This window comes from Neodiprion virginianus, chromosome 1, assembly GCF_021901495.1.
Source record: "Neodiprion virginianus isolate iyNeoVirg1 chromosome 1, iyNeoVirg1.1, whole genome shotgun sequence".
NCBI classification, from domain to species: Eukaryota; Metazoa; Arthropoda; class Insecta; order Hymenoptera; family Diprionidae; genus Neodiprion; species Neodiprion virginianus.
The window spans coordinates 31,274,034-31,300,585 of record NC_060877.1 but is presented as its reverse complement, the minus strand read 5'-3'; the positions used below and the strand labels follow the sequence as shown (position 1 = coordinate 31,300,585).

Here is a 26,552-nt window from a genome sequence, read left to right as displayed (position 1 = left end):
TCAACTGATTTGTAAATCTGACTCGGATTTGTTTCTGTTTGCACAAATGTGCGGGACAAGGCGCCGGCTGTAGTGGATTCTGGGTAGGCGCAGGAAGTGCCGGGGAGGGACGCCGCTCTATTCCAACTTTCCCGGCTCGTTTCGGGCCGCCATTTTTTACTCCGGGTAGCGCGTGGATTTCGTGTCGTTTAGTATCGCGTTATTTTACGGAAATACTGACTTGGTGAGTAGAATAGTTCCACAGCAATATTCCTTAGTCACAAAGCTACAGATTGCCGCTTAACTTGTACGTAAATTTATAACGGAAACAGTGGTTTCTTGAAGAAACAGGGATACTGGTAGTATTCTCCGTTCTGACCACGCCATTGTGTAGGTACGCTCCGCAGCGCGCAATCTTTCGATACCAAGATCTTCTACATTTCGTAGGTTCTCAAAGGGGCCAAAATGCCGGGTTTTAGTAGTGTGGGCACGTTCAAAATCTTCATCGGTAATTTAGCCGACAAAACAGCAAACGGCGACATCAAGCCTCTCTTCGAAAAGTACGGCAAGGTCGTGGAGTGCGATGTTGTCAAGAACTATGGATTCGTCGTGAGTATGCCGCTTGGCGTCTTCAATCAATAATTCAATTTCTGGGTACTAGGAATGATCTGAACTGATGCAATCTTATGGCGTCTCATTTTCAGTGTTCATTCTGTCTATTGAAATTTCCGCTTTACATGTAACATGGGCTCTGAAATTATTTCCCTTAATAAGCTGTTGGAAATATAGTTTTAAATTCCGTCATAGCTAGTTGCCAATTTTAGAATTGTTTAGTCAGATAGTACGGTATAAAACGTTTCGCAAATTCGTCGACCTTATAGAAACTGTCATCATCTTGTGACTGCTGCTTTTTCTTTTAAATTTCCTCACTATATTTCGAAATACATGAGGACGAAGGTGCTAACGTTACTGTAATAATGCATGTTCAGAAAAATCGTTACTTTGCACCTGTAAGAATGTCTAAAATTTAGTAAACCATGATAAATAAAATATACCTACATTTTGCAACGCGAACTCTTTAATTAATACGATTTTTTCAATGATTTTTCGTCATGTTAACATTACTAAATTCAGCGTCGTATAAATATCGCATTTTTTTTGTCTAAATGCTGTTCCAGTTCATATACCATGTTGATTTGGTTGCTTGAGTCAAGATTAAGCTTGTACTGAGACACTCGATTACTTGTATTCAGGGAAATTTTTTTTTTTTTTTAAATCAAGTTTTGCACCTCAACCTAATTAAACTATTTCTTGTTAATAACTAATTTGAACATATAACTAATTAAGTATAGTAGTGGAGATGAGATTATCGTATGTTGATATTTGAGTCCCAGTGTATTAAAAATACCTTGGGTGAACATGTTGCAAAGAGACAATGTAATAGTTTTAAACTGGTGAATGGGCCTCATTTGTTATGGAAATTTTTTAGCACATGGAAAATGAAGAAGCTGGTAGAAATGCAATTCAGAATTTAAACGGACATATTGTACATGGCCAGCCGATAAAATGTGAGGCTGCCAAGAGCCGAAAAGGGCCAAACACTCCAACAACAAAGATCTTTGTTGGCAACCTCACGGATAATACAAAAGCACCTCAAGTACGCGAGTTGTTTGCCAAGTTTGGAACGGTTGTTGAATGTGACATTGTGCGAAACTATGGATTCGTTCATTTGGAAGCAACTGGTGATATTAATGACGCTATTAAGGAGCTTAATGGACAAATGGTAGATGGCCAGCCCATGAAGGTTCAGATTTCTACTAGCAGAGTACGGCAAAGGCCGGGTATGGGTGACCCTGAGCAGTGCTATCGCTGTGGACGTGGAGGCCATTGGTCCAAAGAATGTCCTAAAGGTGGTATGGGAGGCGGACCGGATAGAAATGGCTTTAGAGACCGAATGTTTGGCCGTGATCCTTACCCACCACCTCCTCCACCACCCTTCCTCCGTGACAGACTTATGGGAGGCGGCCGCTTTGGTGTAAGTAGATTGGTTGTTTAGTTTTTGTGGAAATGACAAATATTTGAACAAATTATTATACAGGGTTTTCAATGAAGGTACTTTTTTAACTACTTGTACTTTCAACATACTCAAAATTGTCTCAAAAAGGCAATTTTTGTTTCTGAGGACCTGCTGATTTCAAATGTCTTGTGGCTACCTCAATTCCGATTCATGATCTACGCAAAAATCAAAAAATGAATTTTTCTTAATATTATTTTTTGATTCTTTTACTTAATAGGACTATGAAAGTTACTACGACAGGCGTGGATTTGATGACTCAAGAGATCTCTATGAGAGGAGATTTTCAGGCATGGGAGGCCCTCGTGAAATGGGTAGCTCGATGCGTGGGCGCGATTTTCCGATGCCCCCACTTCCTCCTAGACGAGACCCTATGCCACCAATGCCTCCCATAGGTATGGCGTCTATGCGAGACAGCGGATTCTCTCGTGGCAATGACTATGGCATGTTCAGCCGACGATCACCTCCACCAAGTGGGAACAACGGCCGGTTCAGGTGAGTAGAGCCTGCCCGCCACATGTCATCCCGTCCAACTTAACATTGTGAACGTTCAAGACTGGATTTACAACTCATGTGAATTGCCAATTGGAACAATCTTTCATCTGCTTAGATTTATCTTACATCATGAGTATTACAAGGCAGATTTCAGTTTAAGACTGATCTGTACTTGATGTACAGTGTAATATGAGTTTTGTTATTGCTAATGCAATGACTTCATTTTTAACTCGGACTTAATGTGTTATGTTAGTAGGATTATCTTGTGTAGTGTTAAGTTGCAAACCATTTAAACTTCAGACTATTAACATTTTGAAATATTTCATCCTGTTAATCTTAATAGATGAAACTACTCTGAAACGAGACTATTTAACAATGTTTAATAGTACTGTTGATTTGCAAAACGCATGGGCTGTATATAACAGTGGGCAATAATACTCTGGTTCAGCTGTGAACTGCAATTTGCAATCCTATGGGCTGTAAATCCAGCATAACGCTGCCTACTATATGTGAGTGGCTCAATTCTGTATATCTTATTACAAATACATTTTTTTTACCTCTGCAACAGTATTCAATGCTTTTGTTAAATTGCACTCATAATAATGACTGTATTTTATATTTCAATAAACTGACGGAATTTTGCATAAGTTGCATTTGGTTTCTGTAGTCTTAGATATAGTATCATCTATTAATGTAGCTATTGTATAATACTTGTAATTTAATCTTGACTCACTGAAAACTGACAATCGCGATTTACTTAGTTTGAAGTATTATATTTTGACATTTTAGGGGATTCGTAGCTTATACAGTACATTGCAAAATAATAGCCATTGTATAAAGTATGTATTTCTATCAAACATTGTTGCAGAATATTTTATGATTTTATTTATTTTTTTTTCCCTAGTAAATCAATATCATATGTGCTTACAAATAAATAGCTCAGTCCAATACACGTTTTATTGAAGCATGGAAACAAGTAAACTTTATGTTTCTTGAATGTAACGGAATATGAGGTGATCTTCAAAATCAAAAAGATATACATTAATCTCGAGTCACAAAATATGGCACGGTAGGCTGCGTTACGGATGCAAAAAGTTTACCAGGCATCAAGATTTAAAGTACAGTTTCATTTTAGCTTAAACCTTGCAGTATTCAGCTATAGATTTTTTTTATGATCTTTCAAGAATAAATGATAATACACTAATCTGTGGTGAAATATTCATTAATTTTTCTAATATAGTAATATGTTCTTGTAACCAATATTTAGGTACAATTAATATTTTGGTGAAGTTACACAAGTTAATTAAAATTAAAGCTGTCGTGTATATATCAAAATACACGAAATTATTCACAAAGTTAAGATCTGGACAGGGGAGAAACTAGTAATATCTGAGCGACAGCAGAGTCCATGATTTGTTATATCGCTGTTGTAGTAGAGGCATATACGAGGACTTCAGCCGAGATTCATTTGACGATCGTAGGTAAGTAAACGTACCACTGGGGCCCACCAGCCTAATCCTTTGTAACAAACATCAATTCCTTGTTATCCTTTTCTGTATATTGATTATTCTGAATCGTGATTTCAAGGAATACGTTTTCCACCGGTCAAATGAACATAACGTATTTTTAATAGGACATGTATTATAAATCGAAAAGTCTGTGCGATCAAATTTGGAAGACGAGTCACTAATTAATTTCACCTTCGTTTTTACTCTCAGACAAACGATTATTGAACATACATCAGTTTTTCGAATAGAAAATTTGAAGGTTGCATAAAATCGGTTCTTGATGAGGGAATTGATAACATGTGCCGTACTTTAGTTGAGAATTGAATTTTTTCTTTTTTTTTTTTTTCACACGAGTACATAGTTATTTCTATTTGCTTTTTTCCCAACCGTATGAATGATTCGGTTAGAAGCATTTTTATTCACAGAACATGTATCTACCTAGGTTTAGAAATGACGTCCACAGGGTAGTTTTTTGGAACTTCCGGTATTGTAAAAATTAATCTAACTAGTCAATCATTCCCTTTAATTTGTTCAGCGATTGTAAACAGTTAGAATTACCATCGGTCTGACCTGTTTCAAAAATTGGAATATATTTTCCTTTAGTTCCAACTATGTTTTTCTAATACACTATTTTCAATTATATTAATTATATAAATGTCATAATTCCGGATGTGTTACGCGAATTTGGATGTGAGACATGATTACAGAACAAGCGTCAAATTATTTTCTTAAATGAATCATCATTACAACAATTTTACTTGCCAGTTGAAATTTCTATTAGCATAAACGTAAATTGTATTTGGTAATAAGCAACACTACTGATTTCTCACCAATAGAAATAATTGAAAGATACCAAAATATGAAACTGAACATATAACTATTGCTATTGTATCACTTTTCTGTTTTTGTCACAAGTATTCACAAAATTTATGAGACTTGATGTGCTAATTTTGGCGATTTGCTTTTAAACGATATTTACAATATCAGCATAATTTATTCAGCACCATGTTGACTTGTGTCAACACTATCATTTTCTATCTATTTGCATATTTCTAATATTATAGAGATTTTCTCGTGATTTTGGGTTGTATCCAGCGTAATATACTTAATCGATGAACCTACATGAATTTCGATTCAGGATTTCCAATGTTAAGATGAGTAGGTAATGCGGAATTACCACTTTTCCCTTTTGCAAGACACGTTCGCCGTCGTATAGAGATCTCTTTAATGAAAACAACCTATCAAAACTCGAACATTCTATTATCGTATCGCAACAACCGGACGTTCCAACTGACGATGAAATTTTGGTTACCAGACCGGGAATACGAGGACCATCGCCGTCGCGCCGGTTCGCACCATACTAAAGCGTCGTGTCGGGATCGGATCGGAACGGTCGGTCTGTCTGTCGGTCTGTCGCTAGCAGGAAGCCCCGGGACCGAGAAACTCTTGGCCGTCAGTCTGCACGCGCGAAGATCTACCGCCCGCTCTGTCTGTGCTTGTGCTGCTCGCAGTACGCTTAAAAGAATCCCTGAGTTTGATAATTTTCTCCTTTTCCCCGTCATACCAGTAAATTGCTGAACAAATACTGAATATCTACTTTGCCGATTCCTAGCTATTATTTGTAGTCACTGTATTGAAGAGTGATTCAAAGTCCGGACCCCAGTAAATGTTTCTGCTGATTTTTAGTTTTGTTTTGTCCTCTAAAATGTGTAGATACTCTTACCGCAATTACGCAGAGTTTCGTTTTGGTGTAATCTAAGCATTTTCAGTGTACAAAATTGGTAAGATATTATCAATGCAATGCAATGCATAGTTCTATCCGATTGCGATAAGCATGTTTAATTTAGGAGCAAGTTTAAAGCAACTTTTCCACAATCATGTCAATCCGTCGGGTCCATGAAATTAAGTTCTACTCAGGGCAATTAATCACTATTTATTTATCATAATTTCTTGACTATTTTGTAAAGGTTTAACGGAACCCGGACAAATTGAATTAACCTCCATTGACTTGAAATCAACTAGTAAATCTTCCTCACTCCGTAGTCCCGGATTTTTTTAATCACCCTGTATCTTAAGGATGAGGAAGAATAATATAAAATTCAATCACCTAGTTCTATAGGTACAACATACAATATTTCTGTATAGTTAAACACTGAATCAGCTGACCGTTTAAATACTATAGCATAGTAACGTAAAACATTTTATTAAGCTAGGATATATTGACTTAAAATTACCCGAGTTAAGAATAACAGATCCACTCGTTTAGTTTGTATCTCTATCACTTGAAGCATACCCGTTGGTTGTAAGTTTCTCTTGGTAATATTCGTGTTTTGAATAATTATAATAATAATAATAATAATAATAATATTTGCTGAAAATAATATAATACACTGTATTTGTGGAGTTCAAAATAACGCAGCGTGTCTTATTTAATTTTTTTTATCTTCCATATCTCGAACCCTGTGAGTTTCAACTACAAGCATGTTAATAGTAAACCGGCCGCGCTTCGCTGGCTTCCTGCGTCGCTCGCGTTGTACCGCGCTCGTTCGCGATCCGCGCAGCGCGATTCCCGTCTACTTTTCTATTTCAGCCTCCAATCACACAACATTCCTAATCCAATATCCATTTTCTTATCTACAGTCACACAATAAGATCCAAGCGTTACGTTCTGTTGTCGTGCTTGGTTTTTTTTTTTTTTTTTTTTTTGTGTGTGTGAAATTAAAGCCTATCCGAAAATGAACGTAGGACAGAAACACATATATTAGGTATACACCAATGGGTTTATACTACTTAAAATATTTTCAATGGGCCAATCATCACTGTGATTTTGCACTCTTGACTCTTGTTTCTAAGCACATTCTAAATCTCAACACCAGTCCACATGTTTGAATATTTGACCGGCACAGAGCACATGTTTGACTAATCAGGAATGTGTAAAATACATATCCTTCTCTGCAGGACGATATTTGATATAGCCAATGAAGTTCCATGTAAATTACGCCCTAATAGATGTGTTCGTGTTCTAATATTGTAATACTGTACAAATCCTCTCTTCAGTGTGAATATATCTTGTCTTAGATGATCAAATAAAGGAGCTTTTACCTATAAAACAAAAGTGGTTTGTTTGAAACCTTTTCACATGTAAATTTACGTATTATTATTTCAGAAACATGGTTGCACTTCCAGAACTAAGTTACGACCAAGGCAAGCATCATTTTAGTTTTTACCTAATCTAAAGACATACGAGCTTGATGCTCATTTCATTTTTTAATTACAACCGTGACACAATTGCAAATTATTCTTATAAAAATCCACATGGTACCTTCAGTTTGTTCAGAGATCGGAGAATCACGAATGGCATTTCTTTAATTCCCGAACGCAAGTCGTGCTATTTGTAATATCGCTCAAAGGCTCAACTTTTTTCTTATCAGCTTTACTCAATTCTTTCACTTTCCTAATAGGTAAAAATTATTTCTGCTGCTCGTTTATTTAGCATGGACTAAAAAACTGACTAGTTTTGAGAAATTCGCAGTCATCCAGAATCATTGTATGAAAAATCTATAACGTAGCTAAATTAGACGAACTGTTTATCGACTGGTTATTAATCAATGGAAACTCACAGATGAATTACATATCATGGCCTGTGACAATATAAGAGATAGTTATATGAAGTTTCAAAATGAATTCTTGAATAACAATTGACATTTAAGATGGTGGAGGTGCAATCAAATGGTTACCATCTGATTAGAGTGTTTCGTGAAAAAACTTTTTTATAAAAATTTATTGAATATATTCTATTCAACTGTCCACACAGGTCACTTGTTTAATTCTTGTATTTTCTGACTTGTGGATATTTACAATGCGCGTAAACATTCTTCGACACAGGAATGATTCATAATTTTATTAGTACATTTCTTTTTTTTTTTTTTTACAAGCATAGTCAAACAAGTAATCTGCTTGACTTGTTTTCAAATAATAGTGTTCAATTATATTCACATGCAATGAATTTCTAATAGAAACTTTAAACGGTTTATAATTGACATGAATTGCCTTAGTTATTTCAGGCATTTGCATGGATAAATCAACCAAATAATATTATTCATAGTAATTGGGAAGTTTGACCCATTTACGAAAATTTCCATACGAAATACTTTGGTCAGACTAAATCTAGAAATGGTTCCTTGAAAATATTAAAATTAACTTTACTTAATATGGATTCCAGAGTCTAAACTTGAAGGCTCAAAGGTTGCGGCTGGCAAATGGGTTTAGGTGGTAGATCTATCTCCACTTTGCCTCGCATGGGTGCCAAACCACGTTCCGTCACACGAACACAACCGATCACTTCAAGTTTCGTAAGAAATGGCAGCGATCTCAGTGATAGTAACCCTGCATCGGTGATCCTTAAGCATCTCCTCAGACAAAATTCTTGTATGGTTTTGCAGTACAGTGCTGCTGCATAAAGTGTTTGGTCCGAGATGGTCAAGTTCTCCAACGAAATATGTGACAATCTGTATTGAAATGTGAAAGTATGAGCAGTAGCCTTTCAAAAATTTCTATGTTATTTTAGGCTGGCAGTTTTTCACACAATTATATCAGTCATTTTTAAACCTCGACATGGACTAAAATTGGTAATGCCTCTATGTATGAGTGCCTGTGTATGTACATATATGTGACACATTCACGCAGGCTCATACTACCTGTGAAATTTCCAAGTTATAAAAAAAATTCTGACTCGATGATGTTATTTCAAATCTTTCCAATGAATTTTTTTATTATTGAACATTATATCTACTTGCAATGATGTATATTTACTCAATCAAATGCTGAAATCAATTTTTTTTTGTTAAAGTTGTAAATTCGTGCAAGTCCTTTTCTTCGAAAAACACGTCCTTGCTTCTTGTGCATATTAGCAGCACCTAAGGGTGCTACTTACAAAATTCAAGTGAGTAGGTCGGTACTAAAAGCTTTCAATTATTTTCTGTATGTTTCAAATATATACTTATGTGATTTATTAATATGCTGAATGAATAAAATTGTAATATTTTTTAATAGCATCGTAACACGTCGTCGAGACATTGATATTTGTTTTAATTGTTACAATGTATTGAATCAGTAAAGTTTCAACGATATTAGACACATGTGTTATGGTTCTGTCAACAGTATTAAAAGTTCAAATATTTCATAAATGTTGAACTTTAAATGTAACGCAGTATGGTATTAAGAAAGGTCAGATTTCATATGCATAAGTAGGTCTAATTACGTTTGTAAGTAGCATTATTTTTAAGAATGCTGGAAATTATTGCAATAAATTTTTACTATTTTCGTACACGAAATGTGTTTTTTTTTTACGACACTTCAACTTGTGAAACAAGAGACTCCAATCTGCCTCAATAGTTACTTTGGATTTCTGAAATTTCGGTTTCAGATTGAAAAATCATTTAGGGGATTAAATTATTCATAGTAATTGAAGCTCTGAGAATATATTCATATTGAAAACTATTTTTAAAGTTTGATTACAAATACTATTGCGAATACAAAAAAACCAATGTTTGTTGATTTCTCACCTTCCAGAGTTTTGGCAAAGAGAAATTACTGCTTGATCTGATACTTGATAACAGTCTGCCAATATCAGCTTTTGCAATTTAGTGCATTGTGCTAAGTTCAATAAGAACCGTTCAGTAACCCATGTGCAATTCTGTAGTTTTATTGAAGTGAGATTCTCACACTTTGAAATATCAATGGAACCGTGATGCATGTAGTCATTGTTACAACTGCTCAGATCTAACACTGCCAAGTTATGATGCTTGTGTAACAATAACATGAGTTGAATACTGTCAAGCCAGTTGTTCTTTTTTAGATTAACGTATTTCAAGTTGTTACAAGATTGCACCAATACCTTGTGTGAAAAAGAAAAAAAATTATACATGAGAAACTGCCAGAATAACTCGCCAAAAATTGTTTTCAGTGGATAACAGGTCTCAAGAAACAGATCAATGGTTGAATTGTATATTTGGAAGCAATGCAAAAAATAGATCAGATGAGTCCACATATGTATTTTTTTAGTATGTTGATCAATGATCAAACTAAGTAGTCCAGCGCCTCTCTTTTATGACATGATTAGAAAGAGAACCTAGTCCATCCATAGTTGAACCAACGTGTTCTATAGATGATTAATCATTAATATTCTATGTGTTTGAATGATCAATTGTCGAAAGAAGAAATACTATGTGTAAAAGCGTACTCCAAAAGCAGCAGGTCCAATACAAACATAGTCAGAGAGGTCCAACGATTGCCACGGAATGAAATATTTGTCAACAAGAAGGCAAAGTTCTTTTGAAACGCATCGCAAGCGAAACAAATCCTGTAAGTTCAAGTGGCAAAAAATATGTGCATAGATCGCATCCATCCAAGGTAAGTCCACCAAATGTACCATAATAGTATTTTTTGGATGTTGAATGCTGACACAGCAGACAGTAGCGAATAATGATATATTTTACAACTGTGAGTAAACACACTCAGCAACCAATATTAGTGTATTGCTATATAATTTTACATAATCTGTAAGGAGAAAAAAAAAATTAGTGCGAACATATTCACGCTGCACATTTACGTCAAAGTGATACTTTCACAGTGCTTATCAGCTCTTACGTAAAGTCGTACATGTACATACATGAATTGTGTACGATTAGCGAATACTTTACGTATTTTAGTTGGGTTCAGAGTCAACAAAAGTATGTCTTCACATTTCGTTACGTTTACCGCAGGCTATATTTGTAGGGGAAAATGTAAAACTATGAACTTTGCGATAAAACAGGAGTTACGAGGTCGCACAAGTCGCGAAATATCAATTCTGACGAACTATCTTTGCGTTGCCAACTAATGAGTGAAACGTTGTGTCGAATTCTCGCTTCCGCAGTACGCGTGCAATCTCGTAGATTCAACGTAATTACGTTACCACGGTCCACATTGCCTGCAGAAAGTACTCTGCCGTTTTGGAAGAATAATATCGTTAAAATTTGGTTCAAATGGCGGAAGAACTAAAGTACGGGTGGTTTCATCTTATTAGTAATTACGTATAAATTTCTGAATGTATTTCGAAACATGTAATTGCATCGAAAATACCTAATGTGTAAATTTGCATTCTCGGTTTTATAGGTTAGGTTTTACGAGTTTTAAAGTAAATGAACGCGAGTATCGTGTAAACCAATGTATTAATTTATATATATGTATTTGATTCAGTGAGGGTCTTCTACTGGGCATGGGCAACCCCCTCCTCGACATATCTGCCACCGTAGATGAAGACTTTTTAAAAAAGTACGAGCTAAAGGCAAATGATGCCATCCTGGCTGAAAAAAAACACAAAACTTTGTATGATGAGTTAATAGAGCAGTATAAAGCCGACTTTATAGCTGGAGGCTCAACACAAAACTCTATGCGAGTAGCTCAAGTAATTATTCTTATTAAATTTATATAAGGAATTGTAGTAGATATTTTGTACAATTTAAAAAGTTAGATTTATACATGTATTAGATTCGCGCATCATAGTTATCAAATTTTTTCAATCGATTGATTCTCGATAGATGTGTATCCAAAAATTTGTAAATGAATGCTTAAACAGATTAGTATCTATTAACTTCCAATGAACTGAACAAAATTCAAATCACCATTTCCCTGGGTAGTGTTAATTTTTCAAATACTACAAGGCACGGTTTGAAAGTGAAACTTGATCAACTTTATCTCTTTCCAAACCGACGAATAATTTAAAAATTGATCTAGTATAGACATGTTACTTACAGATAAATCTACTAATTTTTGTAATGTATATTTGAAATAGTGGTTTCTTGAGAGACCAAATATCGCGACATTTATGGGATGCGTTGGCAATGACAAGTACGCACAAATTTTAAAAGATAAAGCACGCTCGGATGGGATTAATGTACATTATCAATATACAGACGAAGAGCCAACAGGTACATGCGCAGTACTCATCACCGGCAAGGAGCGATCTTTATGTGCAAATTTAGCTGCAGCAAATTGTTTCTCTGTATCACATATTCAAGTACCTGAAAATAGAGAATTATTAGAAAAGGCAGCTTTTATTTATATTTCGGTGAGTTAGTTTTGGAAATTTCAATAAAATTCGATTTGATTCTCAATTACACAGGTCTGCAAAAAAACTTTTCAGCTACGTGGGATATCTTTCATAAATATTATGTTTTCATGTTTGCTGAATCTAAAAATGAGTTTCATTTCCCTCTATCATGTGTATTCTTGCAAATTATTAGTTGTTTGCATAAAAAAAACATCACAATAATGAAAAGACCTCCATTTCATTACAATAAACTAAACAATATCTTTTATAAAATTAAAGAAACAATTTCTTTATGAAATGTATTTAATATCCCGTATTCATTCTTTTTACTAATGAAACTTTTTCTTTGATACACCTTCAGACACGTTTTCACTTTCCATTTTCTGTTTGTATTTATTCTTGAGTTTCACTCTAATACATATTAAATGGAAGCAAGAAATGAGTTTTGCATAAGATTTTTAGAATCAAGAATAGGACACCAGACCTCGAAGTAAACGGGAGTTTTACTTTAAATGAACCTACAAACACGAGTGCAAGAAAATATCTGAGGTGATGGAACTTTTTGAGTATTTTTCCCCGGTTTCAGTGAGTGAAAATCTATAAGAAACAGCATAAAAAACTTGCGCGGTTTTTTAGTTGCAGACCTGTGTTATTGGTAGTAACACATAGTTATTGTTGTTTCTATAGAATAGCATGTGACTTCTGTATGTTTATTTATTCCAGGGGTTCTTTTTGACCGTTAGTCCAGAAACTATACAAGAGGTTGCTCGTCATGCTCTTGATAAGGGCAAAACTTTCCTTATGAATTTGAGCGCACCGTTTTTGTGCGAGTTTTTTAAAACACCCATGAGAGCTGCTTTACCGTATGTAGATATATTGTTTGGCAATGAAACTGAAGCAGAAACTTTTGCTACTGTGAACGAATTAGGAACAAAGGATATAAAAGAAATCGCATTGGAAATTTCGAAGATGGAAAAAGTTAACAACAAGAGAAAACGCATCGTTATCTTTACACAAGGCCATGGCCCTGTTATTTTAGCCAAGGACAATACAATAACGGAGTTCTCTGTTGACCAAATACCTGAAGAAAAGGTTGTGGATACTAATGGAGCTGGAGACGCCTTTGTTGGAGGTAAAAATCGCCTCTTAAAAGCCATCCATAAATTGTGTAATGTCATTTCTCAGACTCAATATTTTACATGTTTCTGACTTCTTCGTTCTCTCAGTTTAGCATGTGCTTTCTGTGAGACGTTCCGACTTGTGTTCAATTTTTTTTATTACTTGTAGTTTACATTATTTGTTAAAAAACATTCCTACATTCCATAGAAGGCGTGTTCTCATGCGGAATTCCTCGTATAATATAAGAATAAATTTATGGTCACTATATTATACTGCAAAAGTTGAGTCAAAATCAAGTTTTACAACGAGATTTAAATTATTTACCCTTCGCAATGGAAATATTCACGAAATTTATGAATATCTTTTTACAGAAGATCGTTTGCAATTTTTGTAATATCTATAAATTATTGCACATGTGACTGAAATTAGAATTACTTGCAAAACACTCCAACGCCTGTTATTGTAATTACAGAAATATGATTTTACACTTGTTGTTTAGGATTTTTGGCACAGTTCATCCAGGGCCGCAGTTTAGAAACTTCTATCAAATGTGGAATATGGGCAGCATCGCAAATTATACAGAGATCTGGATGTACTTATGAAGGCAAGCCTGATTTTGCGATATAATAAATTATAATTTTGTAGTTAAATATTACGTTTAATACAAATTATAATGTACTTAAATAAAAACTACTGATCACGGCAGTATAATCAATTATAGTTATTGTTAGCGAAAAAAAATGAAATAGCATGTTTTCGCAGAACGGTATTTTTACGGTCTATATTTTGTGAAATCAAATTTATAGCACTGTAGCATTAGTTATTTATTTTTTCGAGTTAAAGCGCGACCGCAACACGGCGTAATAGGGTACTTAATTTTATTTGCGAATGAACGATCTCTTAATTTCGTAGAATATTTCGAAAGGCAGTTTTTAGTACACACATCTATCATTGCTTGGATGTCCCGTTCACGATCGAATATTTTTCCATCTATAGTTCCGATGCAGTATTAATTCTGTAAGCATGTTTTTGCGTTGACTCACTGAGTCACGCAACAAGAAATCGAGGATTCGTGTGACAGAAGATTGTACCTTTTCCTAACACATCTCAGACATTGACATATTTTTAAATTGGCTTCTTAATATTTATATTATATGCGTATACGGCTTAGATCATATAGATAGATGGATAGGTGTATATAATATATATATATTGATTCACCTTTCATTTGTTGTGTGCTTAGGAACTTTTGTATAATATATTATTAACCAAAAATTTGCCGATATATAATGTTGCCTGTTTATCGTCCTGTCCTCGACTACACATAAGAGAGTATTTTTCTTTTGTAATACAGGTATTTTGACGCCGTCGTCAAATATAATCAGTGAACTTGTATGAATGATTCCTTTGTTAATGTAAAATTTCATTTGCTTCTAATTATAATCCTAAGCGCGTACAACATGAATAGTGCAAAGATTTGATCACATTATTAGTATTTACCTGACAACTCACGTTTCCGATCATTCTAGGTTTTTCTAAGATTTCCAATTCTTATAGTTTTAGATTAAGTACCGAGATTTCACGAGTTACCTGTAATTACCGTAGTCTCGTTTGGCATTATCACGGGCAGTAAACGGATCGTATGATAATTTACTTGCATTTGTATTAGATTAGAATACAAATCAATCTGACACGGATGTGCATTATGTACATTTACGCGGAAATTGCAATGGTAACAAATACTCGGATAAATAATCATTATGATCATCGGAATCGAAAAATATAATTATTCAGTTTATTACGAATTTTAAATTGCTGATTGCAATCACGCAAGCTTATCTACCTGTCATACCTGTGAAATTCGTGAAATTCGTGAAATTCGTCGAACCTCGTATAAAAGTTCGTAAACGCGTAAAATTTCAATACTTATAAACTAAATTCCGAAATCAGTGTGAGCAACATATTGAGTATGCGTGTTCTTTGGTTTCCCCACCTCCAACGACGCCGTGACATTGACACATATAGGTATAAAAGCCGAAGTACCTTCAGCCTGTGCACAGTGTTCGACGAGTCCGTGAGCGGGTAAATCTGTGATAATTGATCGTTATTATTACTATAATTTATTAGTAATAATATAATAAGATGATGGCCGTGAATTTCGTGTTTCTGGCTACCGCAGCATCTTGCATGCTCCTTACATTTGTATACGGTGAGTTTGTCGTTTTGTTTATCAAGTCCATTGTACGCATTATGCATAATGTTTAGCGTTATTATCCCGATCACGTGTATTATTCATTTCGTTCAATGTTCATGCGTCTTTATCCAAAATTACACCTTTTATATATTCACACGATAGTATGTAACTTCTCTATAACTCCGGTGTTACGCGTGATAACAAAGTTCAACTGCTTCCGCGCAATAATTACCAAGGATCTGTACTACCAAATTGAGTTTGACGATGCTTAGCTATTTATACGCGGTTGAGTAAGAGTTGAAAGGGTGGAGCAGTCGACATGCTGGCAAAAATATTTCCATGAAACCGTAAAGTCGTGGCCTACACTACGCTTTCGAGAAAAAGGATAAAGGCGTGATTTTAATATTATACAACCAGGCTGGTCGAATTATCAGAAAAATATTCAGTATACAATTTATCTGTTTACTGCTTATACTTATCTGATAAAGAAATAAATTTTCCGTAAGTTCTTCATCCTACGATCATCATCTTTATACATAAACCAAACTTAGCTCCATGTACTTTGTTTTATAGTATAATTCACATGTGTTGCCGTAGGTAAAACTTAGGTTTTATAATAAGTGTAGCTGAAAAAATCTGCCATTCAGAGATGAAAGAATTGGTCAATGAAAAGTATTCATTGGAAACCTCGTTAAATCGCTGTAGGGAAACATTGATTTCCAAAATATATCATTATAAAATTATCATTATTTTTCTGCTGCAAATCTTGCTCAGAATTTCTCTGAACTATTCGCTCACATTTTCTCTGAACCTTCAAAAGTTGTTACTACTTGACACTAAAGAAATTTAGCTAATGACGGTTTCTCCAAATATCGTAGGAATTACCCTGAAGTAAATATGGGCTGGGTTTCAAAAGGCACATAAAGTATCTCCTTTCAATGACGTAGATTTGTTTTCAATACATCAGCCATACCCAATTGTTGACGAAAGCATTTCGAATTTCTTAGCATGTCTTTATGTGAATTCAGTTTTTCCGCTCAGATTATGAACAAATTCTTTTTCATGACGATTATTGGGTGAATTTATCTAATTTTGGGATATTTGGTTTTGCAATGTTCGCGCGGAAAAATTATAAGTATCTCAAATATTTTCAGTCTAATAGTGGCGAAGTAAACTCGTAAATCCTTCTTATAAATCTTGGCATTTTCTATCTCTATTTTATAATTACGTCGAAATTACGAGAAGATTCCGGAGTCCCATTCATAGTCGAGTCGTCCAGTATCTTACCGGTTCTCCATAAAGTTTTTATTCGATCTCACGACCATCAAATATCTTTAAAAAGGCCGCCCACACTTCAACACACGTATGTATGTTAAGGCACGTTAACTTGTCATTGAGTATATGTGAACGATCCGCCAAATGCGGTTCTATGCGTGCGCCCACATGCGAATTGAGGCTCGTCACGAAACATCCTGGTCCCCAAGGGTATCGCGCCATCCAACGTTGCGATCTTTCCGGATCCATGAATCCGTTACGAATGATTCAGAGATGAAAACCCAACGGATGTTTCAGGAATAACCCCGCTATTATATGTAAATGAATCGGATCCTGCCAACACGTTTCAATGATCTTATCATTAATTTATGCCTACAAGTATTATTGCACGTTGATTACGTCTGTGCAACCTGCTAGACGGATATGGATTATACTTTGATCCATCTCATTTTGAATTCCAAATGTGAGAGAGCAGTTCAGGAATTCCCAGCAATTAAATTTATCAGTTCCCAAAATTCAGCCCGATGAGAATTAAGTTCGAAGACAAACATCAAGACCTATCTAATTCCTCTTTGTTACGAAAGACTCGACGACACTCTACTTGTGTACCTGATGTATATTGAAAAGCTTTCTGCGCGTTAAAGAAATAACTGTAACATAACGAAATCCGATTGAGAGGTTGATACGAGCTTGTAAATCGTTCTAACAATATCCGCACACAAAGTTGTACCGGAAATTGATATAGTTGCAGAGTAGTCGAAGCTGGACCCCATTAGTCACATGACAAGAAAGGCGGACGAATGAACTTTGCGTGTAAAACCACAGGCTTGTGTACAAATGAAGTAGGTCACCATTGAGAAAAATTGCAAGAGCCTTAGTTAATGAATAATCAATTGCGATACCGAGACACAGACTGTTAATCATCGAATTTGTAGTACGAGTAGCATACGTAAAACACTTTGTCGCACGGATGATGTCATGGATATATTGTATTATAAAATTGATTCATAATAATGATCGTTATAACCTTCAACACCTCATTCAATCGTCGCATATATGGTAAAGCAATTCAGGGCGATATATGAGAGGTCCGTGTACAACAAAGCTAGGAGCATGTTTCCTGAAATAAAAAAATACACGAAAAAACCTTATTATTCAAGTCTACCGTTGTCTGATTCGGACTCGATGCTCACGTTCTCGAGATATACGTGTTCAGAACATTAGCGTTTCATAATTATCGGCCATCAATTCATTTATAATAATATACCTATGGACGATAATTTGTAAACTGTATTTTATACTAATGCAGATGCACTACTCTAGCCTCTTGGTTGTTTGAATGCAAATTGATTCAAGATAATGGTGAAGATTAACGTACGTACCAAGTATCATTATTACAATTATAATTGCACGTCTTGTTCCAATCCTTGCCGTTTTGCATATATGTGACTCTGACAAACGGATGCACATAAAAAAAAGAAAAAAAAACGTTGCATTAGATCACGATAGGTCCTTTTGTATTCCGGGCAGTCTAAGCGACTAAGATTTGTATTCACAGCACGGCGTTCGAGAACTCACTCATGTATAAACGTACCTACGTTTTCAAAATCACGCATTCAAAACTAAAATTGAACTATTGCTGGTATTCTGAGGTGTCCTTTTTAGTGTATTTTTTGAATTCAGGAATGTCATCAAGTAGTTGAAGAAGAATCGAAAATAAGGATAACTGTAGTAATCATCAAGAGTTTTTTGAAATTGGGCATCGTATTCGTTCACGTCTGTCGCATAAGATTTTTCGACGCGACGATTTCTTATAAGGAGACACGTCGAAGCTGTTTTCGTACCGTCGCATCGTCCGTGGTCACTTCACAATAAATAAGTTACAAATGTCATTGGAGGTAAAAATATTTCGACATTGAAACTCGAAGCTTGTATCATAGTGTTCGTGACTGTTTTCATCGCGTCGAATAATTTTCTGTATTATCATCATGTACACTAAAAGTATTTGATCGATGCAATGTAGCCGCAACGTTCTCCGGAGCAGCCAAGATGTAATCTTATTTTCCTGTCCACCTTCGACAGTGTCAGATTAAGTGGCTTATTTTTTTCAACCAGATTTCACAACAGATTTATGTTCTTCCACAATCGCGGAATTATTCATACGTCGCATCGTGAATGCAGTCCCGTTTAACGTTATATCAATAAATTCAAGAAAATAATTACACCCATTTGCATTATGGTATTTATACATATACACGGTCGCAGACTAATTCCCTTACTGCAACTTATTCCTAGTTCACTAGCATTCGTAGACCCTTACTATTGCAGTACATAGGTATACGTACGTATTGCAGAAAGATACGTGAAAATCTATTCCTATATACAAATAGGCTATAGATATCCTGCAACTTCCCAGATACGATACTATACACGTTACCTGTGCAGAACTTTCGTTATTCATTGACCGGAGTGCTTGATATGAGGTGAATCCGGTTTGTGAGAAGATACATACATATATTCATATTTATTTCCAAGAAACGGCGCGTCGCTCCGAGGTCAGCAGATGTTGAAAGAACTCAAGTTCAATGAAATCAAGTTTCGCAGATCAGTGAAACACCCGTGATGTCTATCTTGTATTTAGTGTCGAATTGATTCGATAAATAATAAGAGTCGCTTTACTTTCAACGCCTGATCAATAAAAATAGTTTAATTACAGGATTCAATATTATAATTTGCACACTGACAATGGATGAAACTCAGAACCACCGACAGCTCATTGTACGAGCTAAACCGTAATTAATCGTGGCTCTTCGATGACCTTGGCTTTTTTTGTAACTCAGGTCAACAGGCGCCGATCCAACTCGACAATATATGCTTAGGCTGCATCTGCGAGGCCTCCTCCGGATGTAATCAAACTTTGGCATGCGACGGCGACGTCTGCGGACCGTTCCGTATCACCTGGGCATTTTGGTCAGACGCCGGCAAACCGACTCTCAACGGAGAACCCAGCACTAATGCTGGAGGTGGGTTCATTGTACAATAATTTACCCGATGAGCAATGCCTCCTTTTTACAGAAGCAACTGATCTTACAAATCAATTTTATTGAAAAAGTGTGAGAGCTCGTAGCGGTTAAAGTATAAATATTTTTTTATTCATTCTAGCTTATCCCCGATGTGCCAACGACGCATTCTGCGCAGGTGCTATTATTCAAGGCTACATGCAAAAATTCGCACAGGTATGTTATTCAAAGTAAATAATGGTTGTTTTATTTTTAGTATAGACGCTGGGATTCGTATTTCCACTATGACTCAAAGTAACTATTGATTTTTTTTTCAATCATAGGATTGCAATGGAGATGGAGTGATTGACTGCAAGGATTTCGCCCGCATTCATCGCTTAGGCGCATACGGTTGTCACGGAGGTCTGGATACTAAATACGAAAATGCTTTCAACTCATGTCTCCGTACTTATGGATAGATATTATAACAGTATAACTATCGCACATTTGTAAACAGCGAAGATATCATAATCCACAATTTATTCATCATTAACGAACTTTTAATAAACGAACCATAAAAATAATTTCGTTAATTCAAGAAATGATTTATTTTTTCCATGAATACGTAAATTTTTATGCTATACTTATGATGGTCGTAGTTCAAGATAATTCGATTTCATTTCCGTTGAATAATTAATTTTTTTTTACCCAAGTTTAACCCCGACGATGCTTCTTATTGTGTTAACCATCTAGCAACCTATTATATGTCCAAGAATTCGTGTGAGGTTGGGTGAGAATTCAAAACAACGATATAACGAACATATAAATATTTTATATTATTTTCCACCTTATTTTTTATTTACACATTTCAACGCGCGTTCGTTTTTTCTGAGGTTGAGCGTTACAGCGAATTCGTTGAACAGCACTTAGTATGATTTCCCCCTAGTGCCTACTTAACAGAAATTACTGCGTTCAAGAATTTCCTGGGCAGGCACTAGTGTTTTTTTTTTTTTACTCACTCTTGCTGGAAAAGAACATGCATTGAATAGATCCAGACCCAATACACTCAGGTAACTGTCCTCCGTGCATGCTGCAGTAAACCAAATTCCTTCGTACATTAAATGATATACTTCTCAATGAGGTTCTAAAATACTGTCTTCACTCCATGTTTTGTGAGCGTATTTTCAGCAATTTCAGCTCTTTCTTTTAATTTAACCATTTCGGCCTCTGGTATTATTCCAACCTTTATATTTTTTAAAAGAAAATGGCGTATAAATAATCTGAGACCTTCTCGGAAATTCTGTAGCTGCGGTGACAGTGATATTCTTTCAAAAACTTGTGTACAGGCATCTGTATTTTCGTGGAGAAGAATTCCTAGCATGATTTGTCTGACGAGTTTTAAGGTAGGTTTGTCCAGCTCCCCAAATTGAATTACCTGTGAATATAATTTAGCTAGACAATACTGCATTATCTCACATCATATAATATAAATTCGTCAATATATCCTTCTAGTAACAAACAATAGTTCAAGAACAATTGTTACCTTCAAGGCAGAGAGAGCAAGCCCTTTTTCAATGAATAAATGAGTTAAAAATCTGGCAAGATTTGTCAGTTGATGGTTTGTATAATTATCCAAAGTCTTCAATTTGTCCCATAAAGTGTATTGTATCGTCATCTAAGAATATTAATTATATTTCAGTGACACACAGATGATAATGAAAAACTGAATCATCATAATATTTCAACTGCATAAGTAAAGATTAACGTGACAAATAGTTTCTTCAAATAACTTACCTGGTATTTCCGGTCGTAGTCACAAAATTTTTGTGCCAGCACAGCATAATAGGGATTGAATTTTTTCTCTTGGAGACAACAATCTAGAATTACATAAATGACTTCTCTGTCTTGTTGGTTCTTTAATCCTAGATGATGCAGCTTTTCAAAAGCATCGAGGAAATCTTCTGCAGTCATTAGAACACAGAAAATATTTCTTCTAATGTCTGTGTTCATCCGCTGCTTGCGAGCCAAGTCCAATATTTTTTGACTAAACGTTGTTAAGTTAGTGTCAGTCTTTTGAATAGGTTTTCCAATATCTGTGTTTCCTGACCATGCTGATCCGACTATCCACCATTTACCCCTTTGGTCAGCTGTGAATGTGTAAATAATTGTAGCTGCAATTTTGTACTATAAAAGTGTAAACAAAAGAAAATACCTTTCAATAAATCATCTAGTGATATGTTTAGTTGGGTCACATAGTTTCCTTTCCTTACTAAACTCTTCATAAGCTTTTTCAAGTGTTCACCATGCGTTGGATCGTACTGCGGGATTTTTGACATATTATTGTTTTTAATCGCTAGCAAAATGTCCAACATAAACTGAACCCTGGAGCTGCAATAGTGATCATTCAACAAATAATTAATGGAATTCTTGGTTAAAATAAGAAGTGGAAAAAGTTGGAAACAAAAATCTTGGATTAAACTAATATAAATTTGGTTTTAATTTGGGGCGTGCCAATATAAGAGCAGTGTAGAATAATCATTTTATTTAATGTTCTATTGTGACTAGACTCATGGACAGAATAGAGTGATTCAACACGCATTTGAAAGCTGTAGATTTTCGCTTCAAAACACAGAAAAATTTTCTAAATCGTTTCAAAAATTGACTCCAGCAGGTCCGTTCAAGTACAGCTCTGCAGAAACAGATTTGCAAAAGGGTGGCCACGTTCGTAGACGAACGCAGTGTCTGAAATATAAAAATCAAGACTTTTTATAATCGTTAATATATCCTTTAAGCTCGCAGGGAACGGATTTTTCACAAACTGAAATTTGGCTTAGTTGCGATTTTTTTTATCAGATTACGTGATAAAAAAGTCGAAAGTGTCAAAGAAACACCAAAAAAATCTCAAGTAAGCCAAATTTCAGTTTATAACAGATCCATACAGTGGAAGCTTAGAGGATATACTGACGTTTAGAACTCTTGGTTTTCGAATTTCAGACGGATGTACAGGAGTCAATTTTTGAGATTATTTGAAAAACTTTGTGCTGTAATGATAATTTTCTACTGCTCGTACTTTGGCACCCCCTTAAGGTATTGTATGTGGCATTTGGTAATTATTTCCTGGGACCACATCTGGAATGTAATTTTATTAATCTTTATCTTTCAGACAGTAATAATACTTGCACGAGTTTCAGCTATCTACCTATTCTCAGTCGTATCTGCAGCTTTTTGTTGCAACTTGAATATAAACTCCTTCAGCATAGTTGGGTTATCTTTCCTCATAACAAAACCCACAGTTTTCAGAACATGCAAAATTAATTCAACTTCCTTTTCCATGAACTTTTCCGATAGTCTTGTAAGTACTTGAAACAACAGTTGAGAGTCGTACACCTGTTTGTTGAAAGATAAAATGTTAGCTGTCAAATACAAATGATTTGGGATGAACATTGATATTACGCATTACGAAAGTAGTTAGATTATTACATATGTATTACATACATATTGTAAACTGTAATACCTTAAAATTATACAGGTGTGAAATCATGAGTATGATATTATCCAGCTCTTTATTTTCAACTTCAGGTGAGCTTTTTAACATTTCGTCAAACTCTTTGATTAAAGATAACAGAAAATGCGCACCAACTTCCGTTCCAATATTTGCATGAAGGATGGCTATGAGCATCATGTGTTCTGTAATAAGGCGATCTGGTGTCAGCACTGGAGCAACGATAGATTCTTTCATCAGAGTAAACAACATTTCGTTCATGTTGTTACGACTGTGGGACATGTATAGTTCATCCAACTGAAAATAAGAATGCTGTAGGATATTTCACAACAGACAATATATGTCTAAGAAGTACATGAATTAGTGTTTCCAATAGCTTTAAATGTGCATTAAATGTTTATTCAAAATTAGTTGTACGATTGTTATAATAACAGTAGTATAGGAAGAAATATTTTACTTTGAAATAGTTATGATTTTGTGTTTTATAAGTATGTTTGCATACCTGTGAGACAATACTATGCATGTTGTGTTCAGCCAATCTATTCAATAAGCCTTTTATTTGTTTTTTGAGTCTTATCAATTTTTCGTCCTTTAAGGAATCGGAATTTTTCAGTCTATCCCTTATCGCAGGTGGAACATATTTACCAGTAGTATTTGATACGATATTACCTAGCTTATCTCTCGTTCTACCATATATATCTTCCCAAAGCTGATTGGATTCTTCATTAGCACCTGAATTCCAATAAATGACACGTCTTTTAGACAAACTAATATTATTCGGTCTAAGCATACTATTTTTAAACAAAACCCTATCAATTTTTAATATGTTAAGAGCTGACCTGATTTTGCTGTGCTTTCTATTCAGGCGGCATACTAGCCCTTAATACTGCCAGTCTCATGGACTGACGCCACCGAAACGAAAAGTTCACTTTCAGCCCCCAGAGACCGTCGTCGCTATTAACATATTAAAGAAAACAACTCTAACAAATTTACCTTCATTGGGATTTTCAGAATCCGTTTCATATTCCACATCAGCCAGTATTTCGTCCTCGTCAGGATCACTGTCACCCGTAGAGGGCTCTGTGTCACTATTGGAAGAGTTAATTTTGGCTAACATTTTTTTGCGTGGCATAAATGTAACTGCATTTTCAGAATCAGCTTTTCGTTTATTGTTGCCAGTCGTCTGCTGTTCAGTCATATTCTTTGCACAAGATGATTCCCCTTCACCACTACTATTCTCATCAACTTCGGAATTACCTGAGCTATTACTCTTGTCATTGTCAGATTCATTACTCCTAGACAATTCCTGTTGTTTTTTGTTCGCGGAATCTGTGATCATGATGAAATCGTCTTCTAATTCTGAACCTGACTCTGCAGCTAGCAATTGCTTTTCGGTTTCGACGGCAAGTTTTCTGTTCTCATCATCACACATTTCTAGAAGATCTATATTATTATTGAGGAAATTTCAGTGGTGATTTTTGGCCAACAAATGTTATTGTTCTGATCGAATAAACTTGATTGAAAAATCAAATTTTCATTTCTGAACTTCAATGTTAGATTTCTCTCCATCTCGGTTAGTGAGTGAAACCTAATTAGCTATTTGTGTGTAAGAAACGGTGAAATTATGGCTTATTGCATCGATGAACAATTTCGTTTGCCATTGGAAGTCTTTTCAATCAAGCTTTATCGATTAAACCTTCAAGTGCATAGGCTTTTGTGTTGCAATTTCGATTACACAATATGTGTCATGAAAGTATGATTTAGTGTTTACTGTATCGTGAATCGTAATTTTAGACACCATATTTTAAGGTGCTCATATGATATCATACAGTTTCAAAGGATACAACTAAGACCATCAGCTGCAAAAGACTTTGGTACTGATTTGCTCTTCCGTTTGTTTAGTTTCAAATTTTTTTCTAACTGCTTGATAATCCTATCTTCCGCAATGTTAGCTTCTTTCAGATGAATTTTTCTGTTTCGTTTCATTTCTTTTTCTAGTCGCAGCTGTTGTTTTTTTTCTTGTTCCTGTTTTTTCTTCGCAACATCAAGAGTAGCATTTTGATTCGTGCTTTGAGGTAACGTAGACTTTACTGATGGTTTGTCGTGATTAGGATTCAAAATTGATTTTCCAGGTAACTGATTCTTCTTTGCGTAATATTCAGCCCTGTTATGCTTTTTCCGCTGCCTCTTTTCCTTACGTAATTCCTTGCGTGTTTTCACAACTAGCTTAGGTTTTCTTTGTTTTTTGCTACTTTTTTTCCCCTTGGAGTTACCAAATATACCCATCGTTACAAGTTTGTTCAGTAAACAAAATCTGTAAAAAAAATACATGTTTAAATTTACGTACTGCATTTGGAGCACTAGGAAAATTGATGACAATAATTTAGGTAATGTGCATAAACATGCCCTTTATTGATACTGAGGAATTCCTGATCTTAACCAATATCCTCTTTGTTCGTAACAAGATCAGTCCAAAAGATAGAACAGTTTATTGCAATTTAAAGCACGTGTTCACTTTTGTTGTCAGAAAATACGTCGACCAATGAAGACATGGACTGACCGTGGACTAAAAATTACTTAAGATTGCTGAGCTGACAACTCTATGGATTATTTCGCATCACCACAGCGAACCGTGAACCGTACCGCCCTCTGTTGGATATCCTTGTTACTCGGTGCCTTATTTGCAACTTGAAACAAAGGCATCATAATCGCACGTATAAAAACTGTGAAAATATTGGTTTATTGATACAGAAAATAACACGATCCGTAAAACAAGTATGTTTGTATATTTCATAAATATTTTACAAATACTTACGATAAGATTCTTCACTGACTAGACACTCCACGATTTTTGTCACTGCGTGCGTTGGCTGAGGATATTCTCACGGAGTAGTAGATATTCCTCAGTCAACGCTGCGCGTAGTAAACCGGCGGCTTTTATGTGTCGCGCTTTCTCTCAGAATCAAAAAGCATTAAACCAACGCGCAAAAGGCGCGATTAAACTTAGACTTCATTGTTGGTGATAAAATTGACTGGAAAGATAAAAGCTCAACACATGTACAGTTTGCGAAACTTACGGGCAGAGGTGCTATCAATTCATATTATCACTCATCGTGCAAGAAGGCGCGTCGAATTCGTGTGATTAATTATTCACAAAAAAGTGCAACCAATTAATCTGTTAAAAACCTTAAAGCACTAGGATTCGTCAGAAAGTTCTGATGAAATACAATCCGTATCTGCGTCTTTACGAATTCGACACATTGCTATGCAGATTGTTGTTCTTAGATGCAAATCAAATTTGGGATGGCGATTAGG

General features: G+C 35.3%; 6 protein-coding genes across 13 annotated transcripts in view; 3 read left to right on the top strand and 3 right to left on the bottom strand.

Annotated features, from left to right (window-relative positions):
- Positions 1-67: 67 nt before the first annotated feature.
- On the top strand, positions 68-9,384 carry LOC124297787 (RNA-binding protein lark). Of its 3 annotated transcripts, XM_046749103.1 has the most exons (7): positions 68-223; positions 427-588; positions 1,469-2,014; positions 2,274-2,548; positions 3,982-4,029; positions 7,223-7,260; positions 8,279-9,384. In XM_046749103.1, exons 2-7 carry the CDS (start codon positions 445-447, stop codon positions 8,323-8,325), a joined length of 1,098 nt encoding a protein of 365 aa, XP_046605059.1. In that variant the 5' UTR covers positions 68-223; positions 427-444; the 3' UTR covers positions 8,326-9,384. The 3 variants fall into 3 exon arrangements, with proteins under 3 accessions (XP_046605059.1, XP_046605072.1, XP_046605064.1); XM_046749116.1 differs by lacking the exon at positions 7,223-7,260; XM_046749108.1 differs by lacking the exons at positions 7,223-7,260; positions 8,279-9,384 and adding an exon at positions 5,372-6,470.
- Positions 7,907-10,845, bottom strand: LOC124297843 (F-box/LRR-repeat protein 15). 2 transcript variants are annotated; one of them, XR_006906665.1, is made up of 4 exons: positions 10,727-10,845; positions 10,298-10,614; positions 9,621-10,216; positions 7,907-8,564 (listed from the first exon to the last, which is right to left on the bottom strand). XR_006906665.1 is itself a non-coding variant. In XM_046749173.1 (4 exons), the coding sequence occupies exons 2-4, from the start codon at positions 10,487-10,489 to the stop codon at positions 8,282-8,284; spliced, it is 807 nt and encodes a 268-aa protein (XP_046605129.1). In that variant the 5' UTR covers positions 10,490-10,614; positions 10,727-10,845; the 3' UTR covers positions 7,907-8,281. The 2 variants fall into 2 exon arrangements, 1 of the variants encoding a protein (XP_046605129.1); XM_046749173.1 differs by having other exon boundaries at positions 9,621-9,952.
- LOC124297807 (adenosine kinase 2-like) lies at positions 10,702-13,978 on the top strand. 3 transcript variants are annotated; one of them, XM_046749128.1, is made up of 5 exons: positions 10,702-10,787; positions 11,296-11,503; positions 11,891-12,166; positions 12,872-13,280; positions 13,767-13,978. In XM_046749128.1, the coding sequence occupies exons 1-5, from the start codon at positions 10,717-10,719 to the stop codon at positions 13,892-13,894; spliced, it is 1,092 nt and encodes a 363-aa protein (XP_046605084.1). In that variant the 5' UTR covers positions 10,702-10,716; the 3' UTR covers positions 13,895-13,978. The 3 variants fall into 3 exon arrangements, with proteins under 3 accessions (XP_046605084.1, XP_046605090.1, XP_046605098.1); XM_046749134.1 differs by lacking the exon at positions 10,702-10,787 and adding an exon at positions 10,957-11,098; XM_046749142.1 differs by lacking the exon at positions 10,702-10,787 and adding an exon at positions 11,077-11,211.
- Positions 13,979-15,315: 1,337 nt separating this feature from the next.
- Positions 15,316-20,319, top strand: LOC124297719 (invertebrate-type lysozyme 3-like). The gene is made up of 4 exons (XM_046749029.1): positions 15,316-15,476; positions 19,577-19,759; positions 19,899-19,972; positions 20,080-20,319. Exons 1-4 carry the CDS (start codon positions 15,410-15,412, stop codon positions 20,212-20,214), a joined length of 459 nt encoding a protein of 152 aa, XP_046604985.1. The 5' UTR covers positions 15,316-15,409; the 3' UTR covers positions 20,215-20,319.
- Positions 15,821-26,552, bottom strand: part of LOC124297566 (kinesin-like protein KIF2A) — a 50,149-nt gene continuing 39,417 nt past the window's right edge. Inside the window, exon 14 of the mRNA XM_046748815.1 lies at positions 15,821-15,831. Within this exon, the coding sequence (XP_046604771.1) occupies positions 15,827-15,831 (5 nt within the window). The 3' untranslated portion in view covers positions 15,821-15,826. The remainder of the gene's footprint in view (positions 15,832-26,552) is intronic.
- On the bottom strand, positions 20,360-25,831 carry LOC124297654 (nucleolar MIF4G domain-containing protein 1). 3 transcript variants are annotated; one of them, XR_006906652.1, is made up of 11 exons: positions 25,644-25,831; positions 25,082-25,551; positions 24,231-24,680; positions 23,740-23,969; positions 23,250-23,534; positions 22,935-23,122; positions 21,948-22,123; positions 21,530-21,882; positions 21,279-21,410; positions 20,755-21,170; positions 20,360-20,684 (listed from the first exon to the last, which is right to left on the bottom strand). XR_006906652.1 is itself a non-coding variant. In XM_046748909.1 (10 exons), exons 2-10 carry the CDS (start codon positions 25,521-25,523, stop codon positions 20,880-20,882), a joined length of 2,547 nt encoding a protein of 848 aa, XP_046604865.1. In that variant the 5' UTR covers positions 25,524-25,551; positions 25,644-25,831; the 3' UTR covers positions 20,360-20,879. The 3 variants fall into 3 exon arrangements, 2 of the variants coding, with proteins under 2 accessions (XP_046604865.1, XP_046604878.1); XM_046748909.1 differs by having other exon boundaries at positions 20,360-21,170; XM_046748922.1 differs by lacking the exon at positions 25,644-25,831 and having other exon boundaries at positions 20,360-21,170; positions 24,231-24,671; positions 25,082-25,201.